General features: G+C 40.7%; 1 protein-coding gene across 3 annotated transcripts in view; it reads left to right on the plus strand.

Moving 5' to 3' along the window:
• Positions 1-22,268, plus strand: part of LOC139757868 (transmembrane protein 184C) — a 229,380-nt gene that overhangs the window by 77,059 nt on the left and 130,053 nt on the right. For all 3 annotated transcript variants that reach the window (XM_071678777.1, XM_071678779.1, XM_071678778.1), the window contains exon 4: positions 13,013-13,049. In XM_071678777.1, the coding sequence (XP_071534878.1) occupies positions 13,013-13,049 (37 nt within the window). The remainder of the gene's footprint in view (positions 1-13,012; positions 13,050-22,268) is intronic.

Consider the following 22,268-nt stretch of genomic DNA (forward strand, 5'->3'; position numbering starts at 1 on the left):
TACAGACCTAACCATCCTTCCAAAGTCTTTACATTCACCATCCTGTCCATAAACAGATTAAACAGCCATGGTGATATCACTCGCCACCTGCCATAGACCAATGTTCTCATGGACACTCGCATTGCTCTACCCACATGACTAACTCATTTGATAGAACCTCTTCCCTGCATCTAATATCTTTCATCTCACACCATATATTTGTGACACCTTCCACAAAGCATCACTATCAACCCTCCCCCAGATCCATAAATGCCACATACAAATTCTTCTGTTTAAGTATTTCTCACATACATCTGTCAGGGAAACACTTGATCTACACATCCTCTCCCACTCCTGAAACCACATTTTTCCTCCCCATTCTGATGCTCTGTGCATGTGACCACCCTGCCAGTCACCACTCTGTCATACAGCTTTATCAGATACACTAAACATACTTATACCTCTATAGTTGGAACATTCACCTTTATCCCCCTGCCTTTATACAGGCCCTTCACCACGGTACATAAATACATTGAAAATCCTAATTAACCAGTCATTACGCAGTTACTCCTTTTCGTAAGAAATTCAGCTGTCACACCATCCACTCTAGCTGCCTTGCTACATTTCATTTTACGGAAGGCATCCACTACTTTTAACCTTTTCACAAAACCATTTGCAATGATTCTATTTCATGTACACCCTGTCCTAAACACTCCACATCTACCACTCCATCATCAGATACATTCAACAGTCCTTCATAGTGCTCACTCCATCACCTCTTCACCTCTTCTCTAGCTGTTATAACTCCCCCACTTGTTCTCTTGTTTTTCTCACACTCTTAATTCTTTCTGAATAATTTTCTTATTCTCCCAGAAGTTTGCTGATACTTGTAGACCCCAATTTTCATTTGCCCTCTTTTTCAGACAGTACACCTTCCTTTTGACCTCATACTTCTTCATTTTGTACATCTCCCAGTCAGTTGCACTCCTTCCATGCAGTTAATGCTCATATCTCTCTTTTCTGTTTCACTAGCAGCTTAACTTTGTCCTCCCACCAGTCTCTACCTTTTCTAACATGCCTACTTCCCTTTTTATAGTGAATGCTGATCTACAGGCATGATATATCTCAAGACCATCTTGGATGAAAGAAATAAGTAAAAGGAAAAGAAAAAAGAAATTAATCAGAGCTCTGCAGGTCTTTGTAGATCAGACTCTTCAAGGAGAAAGTTGTTATGAAGAGGGAAAGACTAAAGAAGGAATAGAATTCCAGAGCTTAGCAGTTTGAGAGGAAAAGAAGGTATCATAAAGCCAATAGGGGAGAAAGAATACTTCCCATGCGCTCATCACGTGTCATAAAAGGCGACTGAAGGGGACGGGAGCAGGGGGAACCGAAGAAGGAGTCACACAGGGAGTGCTCATCCTCCTCGAAGGCTCAGATTGGGGTGTCTAGATGTGTGTGGATGAAGCCTAGATAAGAAAAAAGGAGAGATAGGAAGTATGTTTGAGGAAAGGAACCTGGATGTTTTGGCTCTGAGTGAAACGAAGCTCAAGGGTAAAAGAAAAGAGTGGTTTGGGAATGTTTTAGGAGTAAAGTCAGGGGTTGGTGAGAGGACAAGAGCAAGGAAAGGAGTAGCACTACTCCTGAAACAGGAGTGGTGGGAGTATGTGATAGAGTGTAAGAAAGTAAACTCTAGATTGATATGGGTAAAACTGAAAGTGGACAGAGAGAGATGGGTGATTAATGGTGCATATGCACCTGGGCATGAGAAGAAAGATCATGAGCGGTAAGTGTTTTGGGAGCAGCTGAGTGAGTGTGTTAGTAGTTTTGATGCACGAGACCGGGTTATATTGATGGATGATTTGAATGCAAAGGTGAGTAATGTAGCAGTTGAGGGAATAATTGGTATACATGGGGTGTTCAGTGTTGTAAATGGAAATGATGAAGAGCTTGTAAATTTATGTGCTGAAAAAGGACTAGTGATTGGGAATACCTGGTTTAAAAAGAGAGTTATACATAAGCATACATATGTAAGTAGGGGAGATGGCCAGAGAGCATTATTGGATTATGTGTTAATTGAAAGGTACGCGAGAGAGAGACTTTTGGATGTTAATGTGCTGAGAGGTGCAACTGGAGGGATGTCTGATCATTATCTTGTGAAGGCGAAGGTGAAGATTTGTAGAGGTTTTCAGAAAAGAAGAGAGAATGTTGGGGTGAAGAGGGTGGTGAGAGTAAATGAGCTTGGGAAGGAGACTTGTGTGAAGAAGTACTAGGAGAGACTGAGTGCAGAATGGAAAAAGGTGAGAGCAAAGGACGTAAGGGGAATGGGGGAGGATTGGGATGTATTTAGGGAAGGAGTGATGGCTTGCGCAAAAGATGCTTGTGGCATGAGAAGTGTGGGAGGTGGGCAGATTAGAAAGGGTAATGAGTGGTGGGATCAAGAAGTAAGATTATTAGTGAAAGAGAAGAGAGAGGCATTTGAACGAGTTTGGCATCAAAATAGTGCAAATGACTGGGAGATGTATAAAAAAAAGAGGCAGGAGGCCAAGAGAAAGGTGCTACAGGTGAAAAAGAGGGCAAATGAGAGTTGGGGTGAGAGAGTATCATTCAGTTTTAGGGAGAATAAAAAGATGTTTTGGAAGGAGGTAAATAAAGTGCGTAAGACAAGAGAACATATGGGAACATCGGTGAAGGGGGCTAATGGGGAGGTGATAACAAGTAGTGGTGATGTGAGAAGGAGATGGAGTGAGTATTTTGAAGGTTTGTTGAATGTGTTAGATGATATAGCGGCAGATAAAGGGTGTTTTGGTCGAGTTGTGTGCGAAGTGAGAGGGTTAGGGAAAATGATTTGGTAAACAGAGAAGAGGTAGTGAAAGCTTTGCAGAAGATGAAAGCCGGCAAGGCAGCGGGTTTGGATGTTATTGCAGTGGAATTTATTAAAAAAGGGGGTGACTGTGTTGTTGACTGGTTGGTAAGGATATTTAATGTATGTATGATTCATGGTGAGGTGCCTAAGGATTGGCAGAATGCATGCATAGTTCCTTGGTACAAAGGTAGAGGGGATAAAGGTGAGTGTTCAAATTACAGAGGTATAAGTTTGTTGAGTATTCCTGGGAAATTATATGGGAGGGTATTGATTGAGAGGGTGAAGGCATGTACAAAGCATCAGATTGGGGAAGAGCAGTGTGGTTTCAGAAGTGGTAGAGGATGTGTGGATCAGGTGTTTGCTTTGAAGAATGTATGTGAGAAATACTTAGAAAAGCAAATGGATTTGTTCGTAGCATTAATGGATCTGGAGAAGGCATATGATAGAGTTGATAGAGATGCTCTGTGGAAGGAATTAAGAATATATGGTGTGGGAGGCAAGTTGTTAGAAGCAGTGAAAAGTTTTTATCGAGGATGTAAGGCATGTGTACGAGTAGGAAGAGAGGAAAGTGATTGGTTCTCAGTGAATGTAGGTTTTCAGCAGGGGTGCGTGATATCTCCATGATTGTTTAATTTGTTTGTGGATGGGGTTGTTAGGGTGGTGAATGCAAAAGTTTTGGAGAGAGGGTCAAGTATGCAGTCTGTTTTGGATGAGAGAGCTTGGGAAGTCAGTTGTTGATCGCTGATGATACAGCACTGGTGGCTGATTCGGGTTAGATACTGCAGAAGCTGGTGACTGAGTTTTGTAGAGTGTGTGAAAGAATAAAGCTGAGAGTAAATGTGAATAAGAGCAAGGTTATTAGGTACAGTAGGGTTGAGGAACAAGTCAATTGGGAGGTAAGTTTGAATGGAGAAAAACTTTAAGAAGTGAAGTGTTTTAGATATCTGGGAGTGGATTTGGCAGCGGATGGAACCATGGAAGCGGAAGTGGGTCACAGGGTGGGGGAGTGGACGAAAGTTCTGTGGGCGTTGAAAAATATGTGGAAGTCGAGAACCTCCCAGAAAGCAAAAATGGATATGTTTGAAGGAATAGTGGTTCCAACAATATTATATGGTTGTGAGGCATGGGCTATAGATAGAGCTGTGTGAGGAGGGTGGATGTGCTGGAAATGAGATGTTTGACGACAATATGTGGTGTGAAGTGGTTTGATTGAGTAAGTAATGAAAGGGTAAGAGAGATGTGTGGTAATAAAAAGAGTTTGGTTGTGAGAGCAGAAGAGGGTGTTTTGAAATGGTTTGGTCACATGGAGAGAATGAGTGAGGAAAGATAGACAAAGAGGATATATGTGTCAGAGGTGGAGGGAACGAGGAGAAGTGGGAGACCAAATTGGAGGTGGAAAGATGGAGTGAAAAAGATTTTGAGCGATTGGATCCTGAATATGCAGGATGATGAAAGGCATGCAAGGAATAGAGTGAATTGGAATGATGTGGTATACCTGGGTCGACGTGCTGCCAATGGATTGAACCAGGGCATGTGAAGCATCTGGGGTAAACCATGGAAAATTTTGTGGGGCCTGGATGTGGAAAGGGGCTGTGGTTTTGGTGCATTATACATGACAGCTAGAGACTGAGTGTGAACGAATGTGGCCTTTGTTGTCTTTTCCTAGCGCTACCTCGTGCACATGTGGGGGGTGGGGGTTGTCATTTCATGTATGGCGGGGTGGTAACAGGAATGAATAAATGCAGTAAGTATGAATTATGTACATGTGTATATATGTATATGTCTGTATATGTATATATATGTATATGTCTGTATATGTATATATATGTATATGTTGAAATTTATAGGTATGTATATGTGCATGTGTGGACATGTATGTATATACATGTGTATGTGGGTAGGTTCGGCCATTTTTTCGTCTGTTTCCTTGCGCTACCTCACTAAAGCGGGAGACAGTGACAAAGTATAGTAAGTAATATAGATATAAAGCCAATCCTTGAATGGCTGGTCTCCACCCGGAAACTGGGAAGCAGCTGCCAACCACATGCTGTGGGTTCAATCCCTGAGGGTGGGGACACATGTAAACAGCTCTTAAGATCAGTGGCCAAAATGATACATATAGAATAGAGAGAGAGCAACAACATTGCAGCATATGGAAAGGGAAGTTTGAAGAGAGATGATGCCATTAGAATTGGTGAGATGGAAGGCTTTTGATTCCACTCTAGTTGATAGAGAGGTTGGGGATGACCTACCTTAGATGTGTGAGCACTATCTCTTAAGCAAATAATTCCTCTGTAGATATGAAGTAGCTGCCCATGAGAATAATGATAATGGCATCAATACAAGGTTTCCAGCTATTGGGAAGCAAACTTTGTAATGTTAATTATATGTGATTTTCAGGGCAGAGCGAAGAACATGGTGTGCTCACCATGTTTTGTTATTACTTGGTTGAATTGTGGTGTTTTGAAATTGAACAGAAGGAAACAGATGATTCTTAGAAAAAGTTATACAGAGAAATTGCATCTTAACTCTATTAGATTTTACAAGGTTACTGCTTCCTCTGTCCAAAAAGTTGCACAGGTCTTAATTTGGAAAACTGGAAAAGGAAGTATGATCAGTATGAGAAAGAGGATAGTTATCTAAGGGAGGAGAGGAGGAAAAGTGAGTTAAAGCATTTAAAGTGAAGTCATCATCATGAGAGTAAATAGGGTTAGAAGCTGAGAGGGGATCTGTTATTGAGAGAACAAAGTAAACAATAAGACAGAACCCAAAGGAGCACAACTATTGATAGGATGGGAGAGGAAAGTTGCTCCATCAACAACTACTGCACTAGAATAGCTAGGGAGGATGTGTACAGAAGAGAACAGAGAGAAGCAGTGAAACCAAATGAAGGGATTTTAGAATGTAAAGAGTTATGCCACACCTTGTCAAATGCTTAGGAGATACTGAGGGCTACAAAATCCTACTGAGAGAAGAACCAGTGCTGAATCATGCAGGAAAGAAGATCATCTATAAACCTAGTAGTGCAAAATCCATACTGGTAATGTCAAAGAAGGGAATGGGATTCTAAGTGAGAAGTGAGTTTAGGAGAGTCTCAAAGACTTTAGAGATTGCATAAGTGAGAAGAATGGAGGAGTTACATTAGTCTCCTTTCTTAGAGATGAGCTGTGCCAAATGTGCTGCCAAGAAGAAGAGAAAAGTCTGCATTTTTATACTCAGGCAAAGTAGGCAAGTAAGGATTGGTGCTTGTTCAGAGACAGAGTCCCTTCAAACACAATGAGGTATGCACTCTGAGCCATACACCTTATCCATCTGAAGCTGTGAGAGTACCAGGAAAACTATCTTTGAGGAGAATATAGGAGATGGCATAAATTCAGTGGGTGGAGATGGGGCAAAGGATTAGAAGCTGAATCATCCAAAGCTGCGTTAGGGGAAGACAGTGAACCAAAAAGAGCTGCTTTATCAGCAGAAGAGTTACCAATAGATTGATCAGGTCTGAAAAGAGGAAGAAAGGTTGAACTACAGAAGTTGTTGGAGCTGCTTTTGATTAAAGACCAAAAAGGTCTGTCAGTAGAAGTCAAGTCAGTGCACTTTCTTTTTATGAATGTACATCTGGCTCTCCAAAGATCAACTTTGCATCTATCCTGAGCTGAACTGAAAGTGGAGAGGGTTTCAGGAGAAAGGAAAAGTTTCATGGTCCAGAAGGTACTGTACGTAATGTGACAGGCATCAGAGTAGGACTCCATCCCAGTCAAGCTAATCTTTGCTCTACATTCAAGCACAACATGAGGCATCCCGACCAAAGAAGCAATGCTTCCCAGGGAAAATCAATAGAGAGGCTGCATTGGGATAACCTTTAAGATCCTTAAGTTTCGTAGTTGACATTTTGAGAGAGGAGAGAGAGAGAGAGAGAGAGAGAGAGAGAGAGAGAGAGAGAGAGAGAGAGAGAGAGAGAGAGAGTGTGTGTGTGTGTGTGTGTGTGTGTGTGTGTGTGTGTGTGTGTGTGTGGGGGGGGGGGGGGATGAGCATGATCAAATTAGAAGTGAATGAAATAATATTGTGGTCAGGGGATCTTAAAACAGTAGATATGATGCATGACAGTGATTGGGTTTAGAGGTAAAAAAGGGGTCAGGTGTTTTAGAATGTGATCATGACAGTTGGGAACACAGGATGGGTATTTTATTGATTGTTCTAGATCATTAGCAAGAGAAAAAGAAAAGGCCTCAGCTCCACCAGGATTGTCCCAGTTAGAGCCTTATCTATCCTCGTGGTGCATAATGGAATCTACTCATGCACATATTAGCACTACTCCCAAAATTACCTCCCATTCATCACACACTCTCCAAGCTTCATTTATGCTCACTTTTTACCATTTTATACTAAGTTTAATGGTATCTGTTCACACAAGCTCCTTATCCAGGCTCACTTACTTTCACCACCCTCCTCTCAGTCATGTCAATTTGATTTTTCCTAAAGCCTCTACAAATCCTCATATTGCACCAGCTACCTTTCTCAGCATATGCACATACAAGAGTCTTTATTTTGCATGCCTGTCAATGAGTACTCAATCCAGTAATGACTACTTTCTGTCTTTCCTAGTCACCCATGTATGATTTAATTACTTAAGTCCCTATTTTTAATCAGGGTATTCCCAGTCGCCAGTCCTTTTTCAGCATATGGCTTTGCTAGCTGTTCACTGCTTCCATTCACATCACTGAATACCCCATACCCTTTGTAGTTATACCATCAGCTGTCACATTACCCACTTTTGCATTCATATCACCCACTCTCTCTTTTCAGAACTGCTGATGCACTCTCTCAGCTCCTCTCAAAAGATCCATTGCTCTTCCATAGTCCTCTTGATTTCAGGTGCATTAATGCTAATAATCACCCACCTATTGTAACCCTTTTTCATTTCAACTAGCATTAATCTGGAGTTTCCATCCTTACATTCTTTTACACATTTCCACATCACCTCCTTAAGCAGAAGTGCTACTCCTTCCTTAGCTATCGCCCCCACACAAACCCCTGACCTCACTGCTAAAATGTTCCCAAACCATTCCTCCATCTTCCCTTTAAGCTCTGTTTACTTCAGAGCTAGAACATCCATGTTTGTTTCACATACCACCGATGTTTCCCTTTTTCTCATTTTGGTTATATTCACATACATTCAGATACCCTGGCCTGAGCCTTTGATAAGCGCTCTTTGCTTAGATTGTTCTCTTCCAACTTACAGAAACTGAAATACAAGGAGAGCAGGGTTCCCAATCCTCACCTCTCATTACTCTACGTCACCTTGTACAACTTGCGGGGAATACATTGTGGTGTGACTGGTTATATAAATTTTACTAATCCCTGTAAATCTGTATGTGTTAATGTATTGGGAGTGTGTTTCATACCTTTAGTTAGATCCACTCAAGCACATGTACTGTTCGCATTCCATTCTGAGAAGAATCGATTATAAGTAAGGTATATGTATGATTGTAAAAGGTGTTTGATTCTCATAATATCCCTAGAAATATATATAGTTATGCACACTGTGAGAAATACGTAGAAAAACAGATGGATTTGTATGTAGCATTTATGGATCTGGAGAAGGCATATGATAGGGTGGATAGAGATGCTTTGTGGAAGGTTTTGAGGGTATATGGTTTGGGAGGTAAGTTGCTAGAAGCGGTGAAAAGTCTACCAAGGATGTAAGGCATGTTTACAAGTAGGAAGAGAGGAAAGTGATTGGTTCTCAGTGAATGCCAGTATGCGGCAGGGGTATGTGATGTCTCCATGTTTGTTTGATTTGTTTATGGATAAGGTGGTTAGGGAGGTAGGGAGATGAATGCAAGAGTTTTGGAGAGAGGTGCATGTATGCTGTCTGTTGTGAATGAGAGGGCTTGGGAAGTGAGTCAGTTGTTGTTTGCTGATACAGCATTGGCGACTGATTCAGGTGAGAAACTGCAGAAGTTGGTGACTGAATTTGGTAAAGTGTGTGAAAAAAGGAAGTTGCGAGTAAATGTGAATAAGAGCAAGGTTATTAGGTTCAGTAGGGTGGAGGATCAAGTTAATTAGGAGGTAAGATTGAATGGAGAAAAACTGGAGGAAGTGAAGTGTTTTAGATATCTGGGAGTGGACTTACCAGTGGATGGAGCCATGGAGGCAGAAATGAGTCACAGGGAGGGGAAGGGGTGAAACGTCTGGGAGCATTGAAGAATGTGTGTGTGTGGAAGGCAAGAGCGTTATCTCGGAGAGCAAAAATGGGCATGTTTGAAGGAATAGTGGTTTCATCAATGTTATATGGTTGCAAGGCATGGGCTATAGTAGAGTTGTGCAGAGGAGGGTGGATGAGTTGGAATTGAAATGTTTGAGGACGATATATGGTGTGAGGTGGTTTGATCGAGTAAGTAATGAAAAGGTAAGAGATGTGTGGTAATAAAAACAGTGTGGTTGGACACATGGAGAGAATTAGTGAGGAAAGATTTACAAGGACGATATATGTGTCAGAGGTGGAGGGAAGAAGGAGAAGTGGGAGAACAAATTGGAGGTGGAAGGATGGAGTGAAAAAGATTTTGAGCAATCGGGGCCAGAACATAGAGGAGGATGAAAGGTGATAAGGGAATAGTGTGAATTGGAATGATGTGGCATACTGGGGTTGACATGCTGTCAATGGATTGAACTAGAGCATGTGAAGCATATGGGGTAAACCATGGAAAGCTCTGTGGGGCCTGGATTTGTATGTAGCATGTATGGATCTGGAGAAGGCATATAATAGGGTGGATAGAGATGCTTTGTGGAAGGTTTTTAGAGTATATGGCATGTGAGGTAAGTTGTTAGAAGCAGTGAAAAGTCTTTACCAAGGATGTAAGGCATGTGTACAAGTAGGAAGAGAGGAAAGTGATTGGTTCGCAGTGAATGTTAGTATGCGGCAGGGGTGCATGATGTCTCCATGGTTATTAATTTGTTTATGGATGGGATGGTTAGGGAAGTGAATGCAAGAGTTTTGGATAGAGGGACAAGTATGCAGTCTGTTGTGGATGAGAGGGCTTGGGAAGTGAGTCAGTTGTTGTTCGCTGATTCAGCGATGGTGGCTGATTCGTGTGAGAAACCGCAGAATTTGGTTACAGATTGGTAAAGTGTGTGAAAGAAGGAAGTTGAGAGGAAATGTGAATAAGAGCGAGGTTAATAGGCTCAATAGGGTAGAGGAACAAGTTAATTGGGAGGTAAGATTGAATTGAGAAAAACTGGAGGAAGTGAAATGTTTTAGATATCTGGGAGTGAACTTAGCAGTGGATGGAGCCATGGAAGCAGAAGTGAGTCACAGGGTGGGGAGGGGGCAAAGGTTCTGGGAGTGTTGAAGAATGTGTGGAAGGTGAGAACGTTATCTCGGAGAGCAAAAATGGGTATGTTTGAAGGAATAGTGGTTCCAACAATGTTATATGGTTGCGAGGCATGGGCTGTTGATAGGGTTGTGCGGAGGAGGGTGGATGAGTTGGAAGGGAAATGTTTGAGGACACTTTGTGGTGTGAGGTGGTTTGATTGAGTAAGTAATGAAAGGTTAAGAGAGATGTGTGGTAATAAAAGAGTGTGGTTGAGAGAGCAGAAGAGGGTGTGTTGAAATGGTTTGGACACATGGAGAGAAAGAGTGAGGAAAGATTGACAAAGAGGATATATTTGTCAGAGGTGGAGGGAGGAAGGAGAAGCGGAAGACTAAATTGAAGGTGGAAGGATGGAGTGAAAAAGATTTTGAGCGATTGGGGCCTGAACATGCAGGAGGGTGAAAGGTGAGCAAGGAATAGAGTGAATTGGAATGATGTGGCATACTGGGGTCGACTTGTTTTCAGTGGATTGAACCAGGACATGTGAAGTGTCTGGAGTAAACCATAGAAAGGTCTGTGGAGCCTGGATGTGGAAAGAAAGCTGTGGTTTTGGTGCATTACACATGACAGCGAGAGACTGAGTGTGAACAAATGTGGCCTTTTTCGTCTGTTCCTGGCACTTTTTCATGTGTAGTGACTTGGCACCAGGAATGGATGAAGGCAGCAAGTATGAATATATACATATGTATGTATGTATATGTGTGTGTGTGTATGTGTGGGTGTGTTGGGCCATTCTTTCGTCTGTTTCCTTGCACTACCTCGCTTACGCAGGAGACAGCGCTTAAGCATAATAAATGAAAAATAACGTACTGTATGTGTGTATCTGTGATTATTCATGATAATTGTTTTACGATCGCTGATATGGGATAGAGGTATCCATGTTGAGCATTAACATCTCAGTCTATCACTGTGAATGCATGACCCACATAGGAAGTATCCAGTCTTCCCTATCCCAAGAATAATGGTAATGATAATGACAAATATATTTCTCTATATTGGTATTATCAAACTGTGTCTGCAAGTGGATACATTGTAATTATAATTACATATTTGTAATTATCTATTTGTTTTATCATGGGGAGGGAGTTGCACTGTCATGGGCCCCATCTCCTGAACACTTCATACTATCATACAAGTGCTTGTATTTACTGTATGTATGCTGTCTGCATTAACTATGTCATCAGTCATTTTGTTCCATTCATCCACCACTCTTATGTTCTAAAAGTATTTCTTCACATCCTTATTTACAAGTTTCTTACTTAATTTCATATCATATTCTGTGGTTGCTCTATCCCTACATCTCTTAAAAAACTATCTACTGTTCGCATCATCGATCTCTCTTAAAAACTTAAAGTTTGTGATCAGGTCACTCCTCAGTTTTCTTTCATCAGAGATGGCAAAATTTAAAGCCTCCAGCCTTTTCCTTAAGCTTAGCTTTCCTGATTCTGGTAGAATCTTTTTTGCTCTCCTCTGGATCTTGTCTATCAGCTCTTTGTTTCTTTAGGTGTGGTGGTAAACCTTAGAAGCATATTTTAGTTTTGGCCTTGTGCTAGATGTGTATAGCTTGCTAAATATTTCCGTATCAGTACACTTGAAAGATATTCTAATATATGCCAGCATACCGTTTTTTCCTTGACTTTCTCCTGATATGGATAAGGGACAGTGTCTACTCCCAAAGGCCTCAGACACACAGGATCCTGAAGCTGATTTCTTCCTAGGTAATAATCATGTTGAGACCATCTTTCACTTAGTTTCATCTTCATTACTTTACATATTCTTAGATTGATTATTGTCAAGAAAGTCACCAACATTGAGACAGAATTATTATCAATGGACAGAAAGAAGTATAATCTTGTTGAGGAACTTCTCTTGAAAGAAGCCCATCATTTTCGTGCTCTTACATAGATTGGAGCCTTAAAGCTGGAGGAGCCTCATGAATAGAGATCTGAGATAGTATAAGAATGATGATGATGATGATGATGATGATAATGAAAAATTATCATTTTACATAATCACTGTTTTCCACATTAGCAAGGTAGTGCCAGGAAACAGACGAAGAATGGCCCATCCACTCATATACATGTATATACATATAAACACCCATATACATGCATATACAAACATATACATATCAAAATGTACATACATATACATACACATACACAGACATATACATATATACACATGTACATATTCATACTTGCTTTCCTTCATCCATTCCTGTCACTACCCCATCCCACAGGAAATAGCATCGCAGCCCCCCACTTCATCGAGGTAGTACCAGGAAAACAGACAAAAAAGCCACATTTGTTCACACCCAGTCTCTAGCTGTCATGTGTGATGCACCGAAACCAAAGCTCCCTGTCCACATCCAGGCCCCACAGACCTTTCTGTGGCTTACCCCAGACGCTTCACATGCCCTGGTTCAGTCCATTGACAGCATGTCAACCCCAGTATACCACATCGTTCCAATTCACTCTATTCCTTATACAATGATATGAGTAATGATGATAATAATTATCATAATAATGAAATTTTGCATAGATATTTCAATGTTTAAATTCATGTATTATTTCAAAAATCTTTATCGAATTACAGAATACATGATATTTTTTAGAGCATTTTACATTAATGAAGATGGTAAAGTGTTGACATGAATATGTGGTTGTTTCAGTTGATTTAATTAGTCCATCATGATTGATATTTCAATAACTTGATTGATATACATTAATTTTTTTATTATATCTTTTTCAATGTTTCATATTGTTAATCTTATTAGGATTAATTACAATACTCTTTTCAGAATACTATGGATGGTTCCAGTGTATGCTCTTAATGCTGTAAGTATTTTTAAGGATGCACATCCAGAGATGAAGTAATGTTTTTCTTATTTTTATCTTTAGATAGATTTTGAATGGATATATATTTAAAGAGGTACAGCATATGATGTATATGTAACTAACCTCTCTGCTCCAGGAGCTCCTTCCATGGGGCTCCCACAGCACTCAGAAAACCAACCCTGGGTGGGAAAACAGGCCAAAATTGATTTGATAGTGTGCATTTGTCTTTGTGGGATGAGTAGAACAGTTAAGGAGAAAGTTTTCTTTGCCTATAGTTTGTGATATTGGGTAGATGGGTGATGTCTATAATGCAGATCAGAGAACATAACCCATACATATCTGAGGAGTGTTGTTTTTGATGGATGTATGTCTTGTGGAGTAAAGTTAAGTTTAAGAATGAATCGAGGGTATGCTTTTGTAGTACTTGTCTCGTCATTACAATGTGAATATGTTTTGTCAGTGGTGTAGTTGCCAAGGAAAGGGGGGATCTGTGAGTATAGGTTGCTCATAAGTGTGGCATGGTGAACATAATACTTCTGATCGCAGGATGGTAGTTGATTATAGATTGGTTTAGTTGGGGTGGGTCTTGTGCTGTTGCAAAGAACTGAATGGGGAAGAATATTATGATGGGACTGTATCAGAAGTATATTTGTTTTGGTGTTTTGTGGTTGTGGTTGCTAAGCAACAATTATTTGTTCTGAGTGGTCTGTTTCATGTAGTTTGTAGTTTTATTACATTTGTTTCAGAATGAATGGGTGATCAGGCAGTTGAGGCATATTCTAAGGTAAAGCTCAGGAGTCATTTGTAAAGGGTTTTGAGGTTGTTTTCTTGTCTGAGGCTTTTGCAAGGAATTATTTAAAGTGTATGTAGTTTTTTATGACTTTTATGTTGATGTTTGAGATGTGGAGAGTGAATATCATGTGTGTGTCATGTGTGATACCTAGTATTGTTGGAGCTTTGATAAGTGGGAGTGGTTAATCATCTAAAGTTATGAGAGGGTTGAATTTGGATTCTTTTATATTGTCAAGAAGGTGGAGGTGGATTTCTATGATGGTGCAGAAATTCTGTTTTAACTAGCCAGTCTTCTAATTTTGTGAGGTAGTGGTGCATGTGTCTTGTTGCTTGTGTAGTGGTAAGGTGCTTTGATAAAATTTTGTGGATAACTACATAGGACTATTACACTGGGGTTTTGAGGGGTTTAGGAAAGTCAAGTAGGAAGAAATCGATGATGGTTAGAGAAAGAATGGTTCTTTAGGGACCTTCATTGTAGAGCTTGAGAATTTTGGAAGTGAGGCCTTTGTGTTTGACTGGCTTGGAAGCCAGTTGTGAAATTGATTAGCCTTTTTATATTTTTGTAGAGACTGATATCAAGCATCAGTTTTGTTATGCATGGGAACAGTATTAAAAGATTTTTAGGTTCTTTTGCTTTTGGAGGGTGGTTGTAGTTGGTAGAAGACATCTTGGATATGTTGTATAAGGTTTGTGTGCATTGTGGTAATGGACTGATTGGTTCTAAAAACATTCCTTGTGGGTAGAAATAGGATGTTTTGCTTTATTCTGTTGTAGGTCAGTTTTTCAAGTTTGAACATTGAACATTGATGATAGAGTGATGTGGGGTAGTGTGAGGAAGGAGAGTGGGGTAGGTGGGTGGGGTGGGAGGGTTTATTTTGATTTCTGTGCTGGCAAATTTCCAGATGTTTGGGATTTTTTGTTACCAGGAGTGGTTGAAGGTTTTTGGATTGTTAATGGGTCAGTATTTTGTGTAGAAATTTGATGTATTGGTAAAGCCCATCGCAGGGGAGTTCTTGAGGGTTTTGTTTGAGTTGCAAATATAGGGATAACCCATTGAACACTCAAGATGCATTCCTACCTTTCAATGAATCACCTTTCAAGAGTCACTATAACATATGTGATATGGAGATACATTCCTGACACTGAATATGGGCCACAGTGTGGTGCAGAATGTGGAGCAGAGTGAGGGGTAGAATGTGGAGCCGAATGGTGAGGGCCATGGTGTGGAGCATGAGATGGATGTGAACCATCATGTGGAGCTTGTGCTGGGTGATGACCTGGGTGATACTGTGAGTGAGGAGGACCTGTGCGTGTGGGAGTTACTGTTGGGAGAGGTTGAGGAGGTCCACTAGGGTGATGTGGAGGGGGGGACCAGGATGATGTGGGCCAAGGGGACCATGATGGTGATGGGGAGGATGGTGATGATCAGGTGCATTTAGGGTGTGTTGGTCAGGACCAACACCTGAATCTGGGTGATTCATTGTCTGAGTCATGACAGCCATCCCACCAGCAGGAGCCATTATGGGCACCATTCTCCCCAGAACCTTGCATGGAGACAGGTGGTGGTTATGTCATGAAGACCATCATGGGAGGTTGCTCTTGATGGGAAGGCACCAAGTTAGGCTGAGCCATCCACATGGGAACTTGCGCCATATGTGTATATGAGTGGATGGGCCATGCTTTGTCTGTCTCCTAGCTCTACCTCACTGACACAGGATACGGTGATCATGTATAATAAATGAAATAATGAGTACATATATTTTCACCTTCAGAATGTTACTCTTTCTCGTCAGTTTTGTATATTAACAACACTGTCTCTTGCAAAACTTTTTTCCAGATATTATAGGTATATGTTATTCACAGATATTATTCAGAATGATGAATGAAGCAAGTGAGAGATCGAGCATTCACGCATATGTTTAAGGTGAAGAATTACAAGAAGCTAAGTGCTGATATTCTTTGTCATTGGCTGAGCAAACATAAAGAAAAATGATGGATGTGACCAGATCATTTGAGTTAGCAATTTTTCACGTCATTAGAGAATTTTGTAAAAAGCCAAGAGCTCTGTAGTGAATCAGCTGAATTCCATAAAAGAGCTCTTCTGTGAATCGGCTTTCAATGGGGCAGCTTTCAACAGGGTTATCACTGTAACAGTAAGAATATAGGGTGGATGAGCAATTGTGTCAGCATTAATTTTGTGTAGGTTTTTCATAATTGTTCTCTTTGACCAGCAAACTCTGTATTTTATATTGACTCTCCAATCAATGCATTAAAAAAGCTTTTTTTCTCTGGAGAATGTGTATTTTATCTATAAGTGAAGGAAAACCTTAAAGAATAGTATGCTCTTTCTCTATATTGGTTCTTTAGGGTTTACAATGGACTGCATTGTTATAGGCAGGCATCTAGTGTATGATATATATGTATATATTTTTTCATACTTGCTCGGTATTTCCCATGTTTATGAGTTAGCATCTGGAACAGGCAAAGAACTGCCTCTTTCAATCAAATCCACTCTAGCTGTCATGTATAATGCACCATGGTCAGAGGCCCCAGTCCACAGCCAGGCCCCATAGAACTTTCTGTGGTGTTCCTGGACTGCTTTATATACCTTTGTTCAGCCTTCTGACAGCACTTCACCACCTGTATACCACATCATTCCAATTTATTCTGTTTCATCAAAACCTTTTTCATGCTCATGGTATCTTTGACAATGTCATCCTAACACCAAACCTTATCCCTGTCACCCAAGGATGACTTCTATGCCTATCTTCCTAAGATAAGAAGTACTGAAGCAACCCTACATTTCCGCTGCTAAACTCAAGAAAAGCTATCCAAAACTTCTAGGATATGTCTCTCAAAGATACCCTGCCACAAGCCAGCTGCCTAATCCATTACTCATAAAGGAAATGAAATACAGACTATTCATATTTGCAAAGAAATACAAGGACTGGGGTGAGTAATAATGGAGAAAGATGTTTCGCGATGAAAGATTCTCCACATGTCTGCAGTTGAGGCAGGCGAGGGTGAGGAGGCCATAGGGTTCCAGCAGGTCTGACCCTCTTTTCACAGTGAAGATGGTGAAACATCCTGGTAGTGTGATTATCTTGGGTTGCTTTAGTGTTGCAATGGATAGGGAAGGGTTGTATTTCTTATCTAGAAATACTACAGTGAATAGAGAGCAGTACATTAAGATGCTAGAGGACCATGAGGTTCATGGGTGTGATCACTTTATGGAGGACAGTGGACCCCTTCCATAAGTACAGAAAGATGATGAATTGGTTATCAAAGAAAAATATTCAACTACTATAGTGGCTTGGGAACTCCCCAGGTCTTAATCATACTGAGAACTGCTGGAACCAGATGAAAGTCAAGCTTGCTTCCTAGAACACCTCTCAGTGCCTTGCCACAGTCAGATCAAGACCTTGTGGACCCAAAACATGGAACCTTGTCAATTCCATGCCCAGGCATATGCTGATGGTAAACAAGGCTAAGATAGAAATAAGAAGGTACTAAAATGTAAGGGTGACATTGCCATGGCTCTTTCACTTTGCATGCCTCCCCTACCCAAACACTCTACATTTTCCATCCTGTCATCAAGTACATTCAATAATCTTTCAGTGTACTCACTACATCTCTCCTTCACTCTATGTCTGCTTGTTACCACTTCTTCATTTGCCCCTAGTATGAGCAGTGAAAGAACATCCTTACCTAAAGATACCCAGAGGCACACTGAGGTGGGTTGCTGGTGCTTGCACCATTAGAAACACCAGTCTTATTGATCAGATGTACTATGATTTCACCCCGAGAGCATTATAGGATTGTGTCACAATAAACCTTACCCTTGTGTTGCCTGTGAAAATGTATGAGGGGAGGACAATTTTTTTTTGGACTGTGCATGACAAAGTATGGCAAGGAAGCTAGAGAGGATGATACTGCAGTTGAATTTCTTGAGAAAGGAGATGTGAGTCTAAGGTAGGGGTGTGTGATGTAATCATGGCTGTTTTATATGTTTATGGATGGTTTAGTAAAGGAAGCGAATGCAAGGGTCTTGAAGAGAGGAGCAGGTATCCAGTCTGTTGGGGGGAGGGGGGGATTAGTCCATTGTTTACTGATGACATGGTGCTAGTAGCAGATTCAGATGAGAAGTTGCACAAGTTGAGCTTTGAGTTTAGGACAGTGTGTGAGAGAAATTTTACAGTTAACTGAATAAAAGCAAGGTTATTAGGTTTGGGAGTGCAAAAAGAGAGGTTAGTTGGGATGTGAGTGTGAATGAAGAGAACTTGAAGGAAGTGAGGTGTTTTGGACACCTGTGAGTGGAGATACTAGCAAATGGATCTACAGACCCAATGTCCAAGCAATTTGGTCTGGCCTTAATTCTAAGAGAGAGAGAGAGAGAGAGAGAGAGACCCTGGTAAGTAGTAGAAGAAAAGGATAGCAAAGCAAAGGCTTTCTCTTCACCCTCCATTCTCTGCAGCACATGCAGCAGGAAAACAGGTAGAAAAAATACCTTGCAGGAATGATAAGCCTGAAGGAAATCTTTATGGGAAAGTCATAAGGTAGAATGAACATGAACATATCATGCATCCCATCACCAATAACATGCATTCCTTCACTAGACTTACCATGCCTATATTCAGGGCTATATTTAGACCTTAAGGGGCCTGGGACACTTCAGGTTCAATGGGCCCCTCATACACGAATTAAAATTTACACATCAAAGTCAGTTTATTGCATGTAATTAGAACTGTCAATGTATGCATACATAGAAAGGTACATAGAAACACTACAATAGCTACAAAAAGGCTTTCTTTCTACACTTGGCATCTGAAAAATCTTTAGTGAACTCAAACTTATCATCTTTAGAACACTGCCCTCTGCATCCAGTAAGCACAGAGCACGTAGTCTTTCATGGGTTATCGTTGTTCTCAGGTAATTCTTTATCAGTACCAATTTGCTTAATAATGTCTCTCCTGAGCAGCTTGTGACCATCTTTTTCAAATATATTCTAAGAGCTACATTAACACTTAGAAAGGTATCATGGAGTAAGCTGCCTGTTGAGATGGAGTGAGACATGACCTGAGCTTGGCAAAGACTGCGCTCTGGACAAATTTCCTCTTTGAACACATTACGGAAATCACAGGGGAAAGTAGGGATAAGTGAGTTAGCTTCAGTTCTTATCTCTGCATCAGGTAATCTGCATAAGTTGACCATGACATTGAACCTGTCATGCACTGACTGGTACGCTACCCTGCATTCTTTTAAGGCAACAGACAACTGATCTAGAATGACAGTGAAAGTTCCACATCTGATTTTTTCTCTTGAGGAAAGGACAACTTCTTCTGAGACTGGTGTTGGATTTAGTTCATAATGTTCATTCCCCTTACTGGCCTGCCTGTAATTGCTTTGTAGTTCATGTTGCTGCAGAAGTTCCTTGCATCCTGTTACAAACCTTCATACCTATCCTAAAGTGATTCCAGAAATTTTTCCAGAGAATCAGTTAGATCCACCACTATCTGTAGATCACCTTTAACTCCTTGAAAAGTTTTATTTGTGCTGTTGAACCATAGAAGAATTAAGTTCCAGATCTTGGCCATCGAAGCAGTTTCAAGAAAGTCCATTTTTTCTGCCAATAGCTGAGCTTCACGTCTTGTTTCAGTTGTTTGCGTCTAGTCTCTTTCAATATCTCTGAAGGCATTTTTGGTACAGTTGTATCCATCTACGAGGGCTTCAGTAGCATCAGCTTTTGGAGACCTACGAGTGTCTGACAGGGACTTCACAGTTAGTGCTCTTTCATTTCCTTCCAAAGACTTCATTAGATTTGCCCATCTATGTGTTGATGCAGAAAAAAAAGGTGTATAACCTTTGTGTGAAGCAAAAATAACTAATAGCTTCAACACAGCAATAGGCAGCAGCCTGTCCAACTAGATTCAAAGAGTGAGCAGCAGAATGAAAAATGCTGTTGGGTTCTTATTCTTAAGTCTGGCTTGCATTCTTTTGTAGTGACTGAACATATTGCTGGCATTGTTTTAGGACTGCCCTCTGCGTTTTAAAAATTAGTACATTCTTTTTCTAGAAATTCTAGCAGAACTTTACCAGTTCTTCAACCTTGTGAGAGCCAGTCTGCAGGAAAGTTAAAAACCTTTCTACTGGCTTCTCAAAAACAACATATTGCACAATGACTGTTAGCTGGTCAATATGAGCCAGGTCTGGTGTTGAATCTATGGAAACTGAGAAGTACTTGGCATTTTTAAGTTCTGCCGCAATATAATTCTTAACATATTTTGCCATCAGCAGAACAATTTCTTCATAGATAGTTGGTGATACTATGACTGCTTACCACTTCCAGGATTGTTAAATTCTGTAAGGTGATCCATCAGAAATGGATCAGATTGTGTAATAAGTTCTGTAATTCTTTAAAAATTCCCATTATTATTGGATCTTATGATCTCTTCACTATTCCTAAATGCCTGGTCTCTCTCAGCCAGAAAGATTATCACTGCCACAACACAGTGCAATACCTCATTTCATTGTTTCTTGTTTTCCTGCACTTGCTTTTTCAACTCCCTGTCAGCATGAGAAAGTTCCCTATAATAAAGATTGAACTTCAGCACAGAATCTCTGTGGCCTTGGCTTTGTGCATGAGTTTTCCTCTGCTTTTTTTCCAGTCATTAAAGCCGTCCTTGCTGGAAAACCTGTCATGTTGGCTGGACATCAAAGTACATATAATAAAAGCAATAAACCACACCCATCAACGGTTTGTACAGGAGCCACTTTCTCAAATGTTGCTCACCATTGTCATGACTAGAGTAAAACATGGAATTCTTTAGATAACGACAGTGCCTATCCAGCTTGCCTTGATCTTGACCTGATTGATAATATCGTTGAGATTCTGGTTAGGATTCAGTCATTTTTGTTTTGACATAGCTGATTTTGACCAAAAGGACACATGCTTTTCTCTGACAAGAAACCACATGGCTGGGTCTGGATCACATGATGGCACTTCACTGTCTGTGTCTGAAGTATCTGTAGGATGTGATGATCCATCATCTTCAATATTTTGATGTGATATGATACTCTCATTTTCTGCAGATGTATTTGGGAGTACAGTTGGTTCCTCTGAAGGGACATCTGGTACGGGTTCTTCATCATTAGCTTCTATGTCTTTGATTTTTGAACAAGAGGAAAATTTTTGAAGGCATGTGATGTCTTTGGCAAGAAAGCAGCAATTTTTTCACTCTTTTCTTTGGAAGCCTTGGCATACTGGTCTTTTGTGTGAGACTGTAATCTGAAAAGAAGCAGAAAGAAGAAAATAGATTAAAAAATAAAGGAAACTAGTTTATTCAAGAACTATTAATTTTTATTTTATTTGTCACTGTCTCCTGCATTAGCGAGGTAGCACAAGGAAACAGAAGAAAGAATGGCCCAACCCACCCACATACACATATATATACATACATGTCCAAACACGCACATGTACATACCTATACATTTCAATGTATACATATATATACATACACAGACATATACATATATACACATATACATATTTCATACTTGCTGCCTTTATTAATTCCCGTCGCCACCCTGCCACACATGAAATGACACCCCCCTCTCCCACATGCGTGCGAGGTAGCACTAGGAAAAGACAACAAAGGCCACATTTGTTCACACTCAGTCTCTAGCTGTCATATATAATGCACCAAAATCACAGCTCCCTTTCCACATCCAGGCCCCACCAAATTTTCCATGGTTTACCCCAGACGCTTCACATGCCCTTGTTCAATCCATTGACAGCATGTCGACCCTGGTATGCCACATCATTCCAATTCACTCTATTCCTTGCACGCCTTTCACCCTCCTGCAAGTTGAGGCCCTGATCGCTCAAAATCTTTTTCACTCCATCCTTCTACCTCCAATTTGGTCTCCCACTTCTCCTCGTTCCCTCCACTGCAGAACTCGTCCAAATGCCTCTCTCTTCCCTTTCAGTAACAATCTTACATCTTCATCTCACCAATCACTGCCCTTTCTAATCTGCGCACCTCCTACCTTTCTCATGCCACAATTATCTTTTGCACAAGCCATCACTGCTTCCCTAAATACATCCCATTCCATCCCCCACTGCCTTTACGTCATTTGTTCTCACCTTTTTCCATTCTGCACTCAGTCTCTCCTGGTACTTCCTCACATAAGTCTCCTTTCTGAGCTCAATCACTTACCACTCTCTTTACCCCAACATTCTTCTTTTCTGAAAATCACTTAAAATCTTCACCTTCACCTCCACAAGATATTCATACATCCCTCCAGTTACCTGTCTCAGCACATTAACATCCAAAAGTCTCTCTCTCACGGGCCTGTCAATTAACACGTAATCCAGTAATGCTCTCTGGCCATCTCTCCTACTTACATACGTATACTTATGCATATCTC

The sequence above is a fragment of the Panulirus ornatus genome, chromosome 28 (genome assembly GCF_036320965.1).
Source record: "Panulirus ornatus isolate Po-2019 chromosome 28, ASM3632096v1, whole genome shotgun sequence".
Taxonomy (NCBI): Eukaryota; Metazoa; Arthropoda; class Malacostraca; order Decapoda; family Palinuridae; genus Panulirus; species Panulirus ornatus.